Genomic DNA, 12,633 nt, shown 5'->3' on the forward strand with positions numbered 1-12,633 from the left:
GAGCAACTGGGGCTTTAAATCTACCATTCCATTCCAAACTTGTTCTCCTTTTTGCTTGGCTTTCTTTCCTCCACTCTGAGGAAATCTAGGAGGCCAGCAAGCTTCTGAGGAAATGAATTTGGGTCTTAGCAATAGCCTACAAAGCCCATAGGCATTTCAGGTCCACTCCAGCAGTGAACAGGACAGGGCTGAGCCTCTCCCACAGCTACTTCGCACAGGGAGGTGGGAGTGTGGCTTACTTAGTCACTCTGATAGAAGATATTTGAATCCGGATAGGAACCTGTGCTTAAGCTTCAGGGATGAAGGAAGGAGCGTTCTCCAGTGGGTAGAATAGGAAGCCCCGGGCCTTTTTCTCCCCCAGCAGGAGCACGGGCTAGGTTCTGGGGAGACCAAGCTGGGTGGCAGGCACCTGGGAGTGGGGTAGGTGAGGTAGCACTTAGGGGAATCTCAGAATCCCCTGAATACCTGCTCTGTGCGGGATAGCCCTATTTTACAGCTGTAGAAATAGAGGATCCAAAGCTAGAGCTGAGGTCACCATCCTTCAATAGCTGCCCCATCCAGTGTCCCCTTGGTTGCAGCCCATGGAGGACAGCAAGCTTACTGTTGATGGTCTCTTTATTTTCACCTTGGCCTCTCTGCCAGCCTACATCCAGGGCCCCGACCCCAAGCTCAGCAGCAGTTTATAAATAAATAAATAAACAAACAAATAAATACAAACAGGCAGAAGGTATGACCCTGGAGAGCCTTTCCAGGGCCAGAAGCTCAGTGCTCTGTGAGTGACAGCCGCAGGATCCGCTGTAAGTCCTCTTCCTCCTGCTGACCACGTCGCTCCTGCTCCTCCTGTTCCCTTGAAGACAACTCCAGGGCCAGGCGAAGCTGCTCCTCGAAGCTTGGGGGTGCAGGGGATGGAGGTGTCCTCTGAGGAGATTCTGGACCCCTAGACTCTGTGGACAGCTGTAGGCTTTCCTGGAGGGCCCTTCGGGGCAAGGGTTGAGGGGAGAACAGACCAATGAGAAGGCTTGGAGAGGAGACAAGAGCATGGCATTGTGAGGGACAAGATGTCAGGGAGACTCTTTTGGCCCTCCCTGCTCCTGGTAGTGCGCAGCGTTCATTCTGTCTTGTGGAGGTGTGGAGCCCTCAGAGCAGAACTGCCTTGCTCCCCCTCCCTCTCCAGTCAGCCAAGGACCCACCCAGTTCCTGGGGGACTCACTGCTCCAGCTGAAGCTGCTCTTCAAACACTGTGACTTGGGGAGGAGGGAGAATGCCAGGCCGTGTGTTGGTCAGGGCTTCCCACACAGTCACCTGCAGCGGCCAGTGCACAGAACTGTCACCTCAGGCCTGTGGCTGTAGAGGTCATGACCCACCTTCTACTTGCATCCCACCTGCTCTGCCTCTGTGCCTGCCTCAAGCAGGCTCTGCTGGATGGCAAACTGCAGCAGATCATCATCCTCATCTCGAAGGGGCTCACTGCGATCAGCACCTAGCACACTGTACCCCTCGGGTACCTCGAACACAGTGGGGTCCACCTCACATGGAAAAGGGCTTCCTGGGCAGGGTAACAGAGGGCTCACATTCAGCCCCAAAGCTGACCGGAGAGCTGCACAGCCACCTAACTCTCCTGTAGCTATAGCCATACCTGAAGTAGAGATGGCTGAGCTGGGGGCTGGGACCCACACCGAGCTCACAGGCTCATCACAGCCACACAGGTTACTGAAGGTGATTCTGGCATTGAGCACGTGGAAGAGGGGGATCTCTGAGAGGAGAGGAGCCAGGTTTGAGCTGCTTTCCCCCTGCAGCTGAGAACCCCAAACCTACGGAGAACATCATGCCCAAGTCCTGGTTGCCCCTTGGTTGCCTTCTCACCAATCTTGACAGGGAAGCCTGGTGGGAGACGAAGAGTGATGAAATCCCGAAGCTTGGCAAAATGGGCATTGCTGATGGCCATCAGATCAATGATAGGTGTCACCTGGTCACCCAAGGACAGTGGGTGCTCCTCACTTAGCCATAGTGTTGCCTTGAACCTATCCAGCCGACCAGAGCAAGTGGGTCAGGGACCCCTGATGCCTCACCCTTTCTAGTCACCTGCCTGTGGTACCCCTCTCCCTGTCCAGCTCCTATTGACTGTCACCCCTATGAACTCAACACTGGCTCTGAAGCCTGAGATGGCTCAGCCCCTGGCCCATCTGGTGATGATGGCTTTGTGCCATTCTTTTGACCTGCAGGAAGAGGAGCAGGAGCCAACCTGTGGGCTTATCTCTGGGCCTTGTCCCCAACCTGGTCTTTGTCCAAAGCTAGTCAGCACTATACACTGTACTGTGCTGGACACACAAACACAAAAGCACTGTGCCTGAGTGCTGAGCACAGATCAGAGGTCGGGACTCTGGCTTTAAATCCCACCTCCAATCACTGTCTGAGTAGAGACACATGAGGCTGCATGGAGTAATTCTGGTTGACTGTTTTTCTGAAGAAGAAAACAGACTCCCAGAAGGGAGGATTATTTCCTTGTGATATAAACCACTGGACAGCATAGCCATGGGCCCTCCCCACTCTGTCATGCTCTGGTCCCTGGCACATGCTCTCTGAGCTGAAAACAAGCCAGCCACCACTTGGACAGTTTTGAGCCTGAGCTACATAATGAGCTACAAGCCAGGGCTGCAAAGTGGGATCTGTTGTAGCCCAAAACAAACAAACAAACACATTGGTGATGTCACCCAAATATGACCAACTCCCTGGGTTCAGGTGCATGCTAGTTCAGACCATGGTTAAGACAGACATGGTTCCCACCCTCTAAAATTGGTCCAGAGAAAAACCTACTAGGTGAGCAGATCCCACACTGTGATACACTCCATGCATGACAGAACTCTGCCACTGCTCAAGGTCTTCTGGTGGGACTCCCCAAACCGCCCTCAGACCTCACCTCTGGACTTTGCTGGACATCTCAATGGGACGGCCAATGTTTCTTGATTCCAGACTGAAGCTGGGGTCAAAGTACTCCTCGGGGGAAATTGCTGTGGGGTTGGTGGGGCTGGCGGCCTGCTGCACTGGGGCCTGAGTAGACCCCAGGGCAGGACTTAGCCCTTAGTATGAACTGAAAGTGCCCCATCCACCCAGGCTTGGCCCAGCCCTTCCCCAGCCAAGCTCACCCCGCTGTGGGAGGAGTGCTGCTGAGCCATCCCCAGGAAGGACTGGAACGGAGTCTTCCCCCCTGAGAAGAAGTAGTGGGGGCCATGAGGGAACTTTAGGCAACTCTCCAGGCTGTGTCCTGCCATTCTCTGCCTGGAACCCTCCTGGCTAGGTAGGAGAGGATCTGGAAGGAAGAGGGAGGCCTCCCACCCTGTCCTGCCTGGGGTTGTTGAGCCCTGGCCCCAGGCCACAGGGTGACTGGGCAGCAGGCAGTCGCACCTGGGTTTACCTTTGTTCCTTAACTTGTCCTGATCAGAGAGATGCTCTGTTCTTGTGCGTGTCACCAGCTCTACGTTGGTGGCACTGTACACCTGAGGGTCAGGGGGAGACAGGAGGGACTCAGGGTTCAGAGCCTGCTCTTCACATTCAGCCTCATCGGCCCAGGATCAAGTTTTCCTGTTCCCATAGACACACAAAATTTCCCCACAGGAGAGCAGGGGGCAGGCTCTGAACCTCAGGAGTCACTAACAGGTACAAACAGTCAGAGAGCCAAGAAAAACAAAACATAAACCACCCATTGTTTCATCTCGGAGCCTGGTAGGAGTCAGCAGGCGCTAGGTCTCTGGCTATAGAAAGGCACTTTGATTGATGAGGCTTCTGGGGTCAAAAATCAATTCCACCTCTCCCTTCACAACATGAATGGGTGAAGGAGCTCAGTCCCCAGGTCCCACAAGGCTATCCCCAAGTCCCCTAGCCCGGTAGCCCTCCTGCCTTGGCCTCGTAGCCACTAACAGTCTCCATCTTCTCCGACCGCCATCCCCAGATACCACATTTGTTCCTGCAACAGAACAGACAGGAGCAGTGAGGATGTGTGCCTCCTCCCCCAGTATACAACAAAAGCCCCTTCACCTAGCTGGTGGCCCTGACTACTCAACTGACAAGGTCCCTGCCCACAGGGACACGTGGAGGGGCCTGGACTAGAAGGACTGGGCAGCTAGAACATTTGCACAGGGCCAAGGACCAGAGGTGCAAGAGTAATTCTTCATTTTATTAGGTATGATAATGGTGTTGGGGCTCAGCTAAAGACTGCATGAATGCAGAAGCATTTACTATTGAGAGGTAAGGCATCTAGGATGATGGTTTGTTTCTTCGTATTGTTGTTTGAGACAAGGTCTCTCTATCTATCCCTGGCTGTCCTGGAACTCACTCTTTAGATCAGGCTGGTCTTGAATTCACAGAGATCCACCTGCCTCTAGCTCCTGAGTGTGCACACATACACACAAAAGTATAATAATAGTCAGTTAGATGAAATGGGAAAATTCCTTATGAGGCCCAAACTGATAAAACTGACATAAGAAGAAGTAATATAAATAAGGTGCCTGTAGCAGGTGAGGAGACAATTTTTGTTCTCTTCACCACCATCTGCCACAGAGAAAAGCACAGGACTGAATGGCTTTACTGTGAAATTCTACCAACCATTTAAAGAATTAATGTTAGGAATTTACCAACTCTTATTATCAAAATTTGCCCAGATATCAAAACCAGAGACATGAAAAGGACACTGCAAACTCTGGTATAGCTCAGAGTGCTTGCCTGGTGCACATGGAAGCCCAGGGTTTGAACACCAGCACAGAAAAAGAGAGGGAACAAAAAAGAAGTAAGGGAAGCAAGTAGGCTGGCTACAGACTTTCTTACAAATGTATAAACAAAATCCTCAGCAAATTATTAGCCAACAAAATCTAACAACACTGGGCGGTGGTGGTGCACACCTTTAAACCCGGTGCTCGGGAGGCAGAGACAGGTGGATCTCTGTGAGTTCAAGACCAGGCTGGTCTACAGAATGAGTTCCAGGACAGGCTCCAAAGCTACAGAGAAATCCTGCTCAAAACAAACAAGCAAACAAACAAACAAAAAACAAAACCAAAAAACACTCAACAAATTAGAAATAGAAGGAAATTTCTTCATTTGATAAAGAGTGTCCCTCAAACCTCATAATTAGATGATGATGAGACTGAATTTTTTTTTTTTAGGCTGAGACATCAATGTTTTTGCCACTTTTAATTAACATTATACTGGAAGTCCTAGTTGAAAAAAACTTTGGCAAGCAAAAGAAATAAAGACATTTATATCGAAAAGAAACATGAAAAACTGCATTTTTTTTTTTTCCACAACAGGGTTTTTCAGAGACTGTCCAGGAACTAGCTCTTGTAGACCAGGCTGGTCTCGAACTCACAGAGATCTGCCTGCCTCTGCCTCCTGAGTGCTGGGATTAAAGGCTAGTGTGCCACCACCGCCCAGCTGAAAATGTAGATAATATTTTTTTTAATCATTAAAGTATTGGGGCTGGATAGATGGCTCAGTGATAAGAGTACTTCCCGCTCTACTACAGGACTAGAATTTGAACCCTGTATCCATATCAGTCAGCTTATACAGGCCTGTTACTTCAGCTCCAAGGAATCTGATACCTGTGTCGGGCCTGCTCAGGCAGTGTACACACATGGTACACACACATTTATGCAAGGAAGTGCTCATACAAAGAAGTCTTTTTTTTTTTAACATGAAGGAATTTACTGAAAACCTAATGGAAATAATGAGTGCAGCAATGTTTGAGAATATGTGAGCAACATAGAATTATATTTTCATATTTACAATGGGCAAAGCCAAACTTTAAAGATGGGGACTGCAGAGATGGCTTAGTGCTTATAAGCACATATTGCTCTTTTAGAGGACCCAGGTTCCATTCCCAACACCTACATGATAGCTCAATCAGCCTTAATTCCAGTTTCAGGGGATCCAATGTCCTCCTCTGACCTCCATGGGTACTAGGTACATATATGTTACACATACATACATGTAGTATGCTCTCACATAAAATAAAATACATAGATCTAACTTTTTAAAAACTAATGACTATATTACAATCTGAGCAGGTGCAGTGGTATGCAACTATAAGCCCCAGGCACTCAGGAGACTGAGGCAGAAAGATCAACTGTGTTTCACTCTAGAACCCACACTAGACAGCTCACAGATCTCTGAGTTTGAAGCCAGCTTGGTCTACAGAGTGAGTTCCAGGCCAGCCAGGGCTATACACACACACATAAAAAAAACCTGACTCAAAAAGAAAAAAAAAAGTAATGAAGGGTTACATGCTATGGTTACAGTTTGGATGGACTTTGAAAATATCATTCAGTAAAAGAAATCAATACACAAAAAGCAATATATTTTCAAATTCCATTCATGTGCAAATAGCAAGAGAGAATAGATTAGTGGATACTTAGGGCCGAGTGAAGGGAGATTGCTGCTAAAGAGGGTTTTTTTTCTTTTTAATTTTTCATTTATTTTTATTTCATGTGCATTAGCATTTTTGCCTGCATGTATATGTGTATGAGGCTGTTGGATCACTTGGAACTGGAGTTACAGACAGTTGTGAGCTGCATGTGGGTACTGGGAACTGGAACTGGGTCTCTGGAAAAACAGCCAGCGCTCTTAACCACTGAGTCATATTCCTGGCCCTGAATTACTTCTTGAGATAATAAAAATTTCAAATAATTGACTGTGATGATGGCATATGTCTGTTAATAAAAACTATAGTAACTCCTATATCCCAATCTAAGCACCTTCTCCTGAAGGGAGGATTAGCCTCCCATGGTGTCAGGAGCCTTAAGGATAGTTCTGCTTTTATTAATGGTGGTTTACACTCAGTATGGTGATACACACCTATAATCCCAGTACTGAGGATTTGAGGCTGGTCTCTAGTTCAAGACCAGCCTGGGCTACACAGAGAGACCCTAACTTTTAAGAAATATGTATTTCAGCTAGGCGGTGGTGGCATACATCTTTAATCCCAGTACTTGGGAGGCAGAGGCAGGATGATCTCTGTGAGTTCAAGGCCAGCCTGTTCTACAGAGTGAGGTCCAGGACAGCCAGGGCTGTTACACAGAGAAACCCTATCTGGAAAAAAAAAAAAAACAAAAAAAAAAAACCAAAAAAAATAATTAAATAAAGTAATAAAATGTGTTTGTCTATCTCTCCTCCATCCCCACCCATAGTGAGCCAGGCCCCAGCTGACCTCTCAAAGGCCACATTTCGGGTATCCAGGTGGGTGGAGACAATAGGAGAGGTGAGGCGACTGGCCACGTGTTCCTCACTGGGCCGCATGGCAGCCAGCAGTGCTTCTGGTTCTTGAAGAGCCGGACCTAGTGTCTCTGTGTGCACCACCTGCCGGTCATGGTCCACTTCCATCACCAAGGCTCCTGCCTCTGTCAGCCACAGGGGTGTCATAGAAGGGGAGCATGTCAGTGCCAGGCCCTGCCAGTGAGCAATCCTCAGCCCCTGGGTCACCCTCTACCCTCAGCTTATCTCCACTTTAGAAAGTGCAGGTAGAAGGTCACGGGAGATCCCGGCAGCAGGTGCCCCAGAGCTCACCCTGACCTCTGAAGATGAAGCTCCTCCGGCCACGCTGCCAGGTCATGTGCTCAAAGCCCAATAGACTAGTATCTACCCGCAGGCTCTCACCCCGCTTCCACACGCGGTACACATCGCTTGGGCACATCTTGGATACAAGGGGTACTGCAAGGAGTCTCAAAGTCATCGGGAATCTTCCCCAATAGCCCGCTCCCAATCCTAGCAGCCCAATTATCCCAACTCACCCCAGCTGGTGAACTCCCACTTCATTTCCACGTAGAAATCGGGGGCCTAAGCGAGACCAAACTGCCTGTTAGGGACTATGGTCTGGTTTCACAGGCTAATAGACCTTGTGGCTCACAGTCTTCCACTACTCTTTGGGAGCCTGCAAATTGGGCTGCCCAGCTACACTCCCACTCCAGTCAAATCCTGCCAAGGAGAGGGCCCAAGTAGGCCCTAAAATGATCTACATATAAAGAAGCTATAAGCACTGGTGGCCTAGGGGCAGGCAACATGACCCATGGGCCACTGTGGGGCCCTCCAAGGGCCTCTGTCTTATCTGTGTCTCTGAGTCCTTATCTGTAAAGGGGACACAAGGACCCTCCCAGGCACAACTGTGTTTCTGTCCTTTGCATGCTTAACAAAGAATAGAGTATACAGAAGTAGGCATTCCAGGGTCCAGACTGTCCACCCAGTCACCCTCTGGAAATCTACCTAAGGCCTACCATTCTGCCCAAGAGATCCCAGGCATCAGGGACCCTTAGTGCTGGTGAATGGTGCATGGGCCTGGGGTCCTCTATTTCTTACATGACCTTTGGCACAGGTAAAGGCATAGACAGTGGGAAAACACACTGCATAGCCTAGGTACTTACTCTTCAAATGCCAGGCCTGTCACAGGGACCAGGGTGGCCCCTGTTATGATACCCCACTTTCTTACTGCTCCCTGTACCCTACCATACCTGACGGAGTTTGTTGAGCAGCTCTGGAATGCCAGCCAACCTCTGTGTGGCCCTCTGGAAGTCCCGATACTGGAGTACCAACTGCACCATCTCAGGGTCGCCAGTGCTGACTGCCTCCTGCAGGACTGGGAACAATCGACTGCTGGAGAAGCCCTCTTAGTGACCCAGACTTGACTACTCAACCCCACCCACCAACCCCTGCCCTGCATAGTACCTGCCCAGCCCTGGTGGCTCTCTTTGCCCACGTTGGCATTATGTCGAAGGAGGACTCTCACAGACTCCAGGTTCCCCAAGGACACAGCCAGCTCCAGGGGGGTCCGCCCTCGGGGATCCTCCTGTTCAATGTCGTGCTGAGGGAGATGGGACACTCAACACAAGGCAAGAGAGAGCCAAAGCAAGGAGGTCACTAGATTGAAAAGGGCTAGAGTTACTATGGGAAATAAGTGAGAGTAACCGGGTCAGCGAGAAGATAGAGGGTGGCCTATGTGGACTGGAGGATGTCGGGGTAAAGGGGGCAGTGAGAGCCAATGGCAAGGGTCTCCACATTTCTCCTGCCCGATGCTACCCACAGAGTTGGGGGGGGGGGCTAGTGGCAGGGTCTAGTGAGGGATGTCAAGAGTAAGGACTGGTTTGAGGACCAAGAGCAAGGTTCTTGTCCTCAATCTAGCTCAGAGATGGAGGGTGAATCCGGAGCTTAATGCAATATGAAGTGGTGGGTAAGGAGCAGAGCTAGGCCCAAGGCAGGGAGATGCAGCTAAAGGGCAGGTGACCTGGGCTTCAGATAGGGCTGGAGCTAAGGAGTCAGGATAAGGCAGCAAAGCAGAGCAGGGACAAGTGAGCTGCAGGATGGATTCCGCACCTCGGCACGGGGACCAACCGGATCCATTGCGGGGCCTCACCTGGCGGCTGTGCAGCGCGGCCTCCAGTTCGCGGTGCCGGTTTGCCCAGACTAGCCGGTGCAGCGGGAAGGTGGGGCCCAAGCCAGCCATGCTGGGCCTCAGCACCGCATCCCGAGTAAATGACCCAGCCCTTCTTGGCGTGCGTCTGGCACTGCCCCGGTGCCTTCGCTCCGAACCGCACCTCAGCTGCACCGGCCACAGCCCCGCGGACCCCTAGCAGCAGCGGCAGCAGTAACAGCGAGGGAGGCAGGGAGGGCGTGGCGAGGGCTGGGGCGGGGCTACAAGGGACAGGGCGTGGCTTCAGGCTCTGCGCCCCCTCGTCTCCGGCAGCCATGGCAACCACTGCAGGCCTGCGCGCTGGGGGCGGGCGGAGATGGGGGGGTTGTTGTCCAGTCTCCAGGGCAACCACACGCGCCCCTGGAACAGCCGGAACCTCTTTTCGAACCCGCCAGGGTCCGTGGGGGCACTCCGGAGGGCGGGGCTTAGCTGTATCTCCACCCGTACCCGCAGGGGGCGCCCCATGCCCTGGGCAGACCCCCTTCCTAGCGGTCTGGAAAGAGAGGGAATGGCCGGGAAGGCTTGGTGGTGCCTGGATTGGGCTCCAAAACCTCATATGCACTGGACTCTGGTCTGTTGCTCTTACAGACCCTCCTCCACATCGTGTCCTTCCACTCAACCCACTTCTGGGTTCCACTGGTACTGACTGGCCTTTTGTGTGCCGGTGAGATGGGAAGTTTTGATCTCATCCCTTCCAGGCAAGGCGCTTAGCTTCTGGAGATGAGCAACCAGTAGCAGCCTCTAAGGCTAACCGTTCAAAGTCTCTTGACCAAGGATCTGTCTGAACCTGATGCCTGGAAGACATCACACTATGAGTGGGGAGCCCTCCACCAGCACTGGAGTCAGGAATAGGAATGCTGGGGTTAGAGAACACAGGCTTTCTTGGTGGGAAATTGGCCATGGCACACACTGCCACCATGTGGGTCCCTTTTGCAGAAGCTGCATTTTACTGTCAATAGGGAAGGAAAGAGTTTCGAAAGAAGGTCGGCACTTCCACCCACACAGGAACTAGGATGCAGGCAGTCATCTTAGTTCTGACCTCTGGTTCTCTTTAGTCCTACCATGGGGTCGCTGATCCTGGTCTTGAAGAAGCCATAAACCACTTCCTAAAACCGACCCACTGGTCTGTTTCTCCATTTTAAAAATTTACATTTGGTTAATTTTCCATTCATTCTTGGGAGGGGGCATAAGTGTAAAGGTCAAAAAATAGCTTTTGAGAGTTGGTTCTCTCCCACCCTTGAACTCAGGTTGTCAGGTTTGGCACCAAGTGCCTTTATCTGGTGAGCCATCTTGCTGGCCCAGTCTCTCTGTTAACAGTGTGGTGGAGAAAGGCCATTCACTCAAGGCTTCCTTCCTGTTCTAGGATGTCCTTATTCCTGCAGCCTGATTGCCACCTTTACTCCCTCTCCCTGTAGTCAGGTGGCTCATAGCTCTCTGGGATCTACACTACCAACCTTGTATGGAGCAGGTAGTCACCTGTGATGTCTGAATGCCCAGAGCGCTAAAGTTAGATCCTGTCGGCCTCTGCTTTGGTCAGTGCTGTCCTGTCCCCACCTCCTCTCCACCCTGAACCTGGAAGGGTTATGCATTGCTGTAGTCTTGAGCATTTCTCCACCAGCTCTTACTTCTCTGACGGTGACCCTCTTTTCCAAGCCTGACACCCATGTGGGCCTCTCCTGACTTCGAGCTTGTCTGGGCCCTTCTCCCTCTGCCACCTAATGTCACCTTCAGAATGGCCCTGGTCTTAGGTACTCTGTTTCCCCATTAGGGTATCAAAAGACAAACCCAGACGCTTTTACTTTTTTTCTCCCAGGCCAACTATGCTCTGGGCTGTCTTACCTCCTTTTTGTTGTTCTTGGGTTTTTTGTTTTTGTTGTTTTTTGAGACATGGTTTCCCAGTAGCTATGGAGCCAGTACTGGAACTCGCTCTGTAGACCAGGCTGGCCTCCAACACACAGAGATCCACCTGCCTCTGCCTCCCAAGTGCTGGGATTAAAGGCATTCAAGAACACCAGCCGGCTGGTTGGTGTAGGGAGATAGTTCTGTGGCACTGACCACGCCCATTGGGGGGTGGAGCCATGGGCGGAGTGACCTGTGGAAGGAGGTCGGAGGGGGCCAGGAAAGGCGCTCTCTTTCTGGCGTGACTCGGCCACGAGAGGAACGGGTTGAATTTCCTGGTGTTCATCTATCTAGGTTGTAAGTTATTTCTCCCTGAATAAACATCTATTCGGCCTATTTGTTTATCCTGATCCTTATTTACCGCGATAGGTTGGTGTTTTGAGACAGGGTTTCTCTGTGTTGTCGTCTTGGCTGTTCTAGAACTCATTCTGTAGACCAGGCTGGCCTCTAACTCATAGACATCCACCTGTTTCTGTGGACCACCACTGCGCAACTGCTTGTCTTTTGAGACAAGGTCTCGTATATAGCTTTGGCTGGCCTGGAACTTACTATGTAGACCAGACTGGCCTTAACCTCATACACTCACCTCCCTCTGCTCTGTCACACAAGAGCTAGGATTAAAGGTATGTGCCATTATGCCCAGCTCTACCTTACCTCTTGAATAACATCATGGCCTTCCTAATATGCTCCAGGTTTGACCACTTTTTCTCATTCCTGAGCTTGGCCTGGCTATTAACTGCTCGCCATTTTCTCCTCTCTGGTCTCTTTCACTTCTTCCTTCACTATCACCATTACAAGACCATCTTCCCTGGATAAAAGCAATGGCCCTGTCTCCTTACTTCTTGCAGTGACTAGTCATTTGTTTTAGAGCCAGTTTTCATAAACGTAGCCTGCCCTGAAACTTGAGAACTAGCCAGACATGGTAGCACTTGTAATCCCAGTACGTGGGAAGTGGAAGCAGGAGGATAAAGAGTTCAAGGCCATGTGTGGCTATATAGTGAGTTCGAGACTAGCCTCTGATAACTACCCAGAGCCAAGCAAGTTCAGTCCCTCAGTCTGTTCATATCTTCAAGCTGCAGTCACTGAGTATTCTGGGCCTATGCTGAGTTAAGGCTAGCCTTTCAGGGTCCCTTTGCGTTTTTGCTGAATGAGACACTCATAAGTGCCTGACCCTTCCTGATCTTAGAAACATCTCCACCAATGACCACTCCAATGCTGGAGACCCAGCTCAAATGCCATTTCATCAAAGACCACACAGAATCTTCCCTAGAACTATCTCCTCTGTGCACCCC

At 50.8% G+C, this 12,633-nt stretch overlaps 1 protein-coding gene across 1 annotated transcript; it reads right to left on the minus strand.

Annotated features, from left to right (window-relative positions):
* Nucleotides 1-693: 693 nt before the first annotated feature.
* On the minus strand, nt 694-9,655 carry Ankrd13d (ankyrin repeat domain 13D). The gene is made up of 15 exons (XM_051193574.1): nt 9,386-9,655; nt 8,701-8,836; nt 8,487-8,611; nt 7,773-7,818; nt 7,549-7,692; nt 7,193-7,382; nt 3,895-3,961; nt 3,413-3,494; nt 3,144-3,205; nt 2,918-3,048; nt 1,864-2,021; nt 1,637-1,753; nt 1,383-1,546; nt 1,211-1,302; nt 694-976 (listed from the first exon to the last, which is right to left on the minus strand). The coding sequence occupies exons 1-15, from the start codon at nt 9,473-9,475 to the stop codon at nt 763-765; spliced, it is 1,818 nt and encodes a 605-aa protein (XP_051049531.1). The 5' UTR covers nt 9,476-9,655; the 3' UTR covers nt 694-762.
* Between the last annotated feature and the right edge of the window lie 2,978 nt (nt 9,656-12,633).

Source organism: Phodopus roborovskii, unplaced genomic scaffold (genome assembly GCF_943737965.1).
Source record: "Phodopus roborovskii unplaced genomic scaffold, PHOROB, whole genome shotgun sequence".
Taxonomy (NCBI): domain Eukaryota; kingdom Metazoa; phylum Chordata; class Mammalia; order Rodentia; family Cricetidae; genus Phodopus; species Phodopus roborovskii.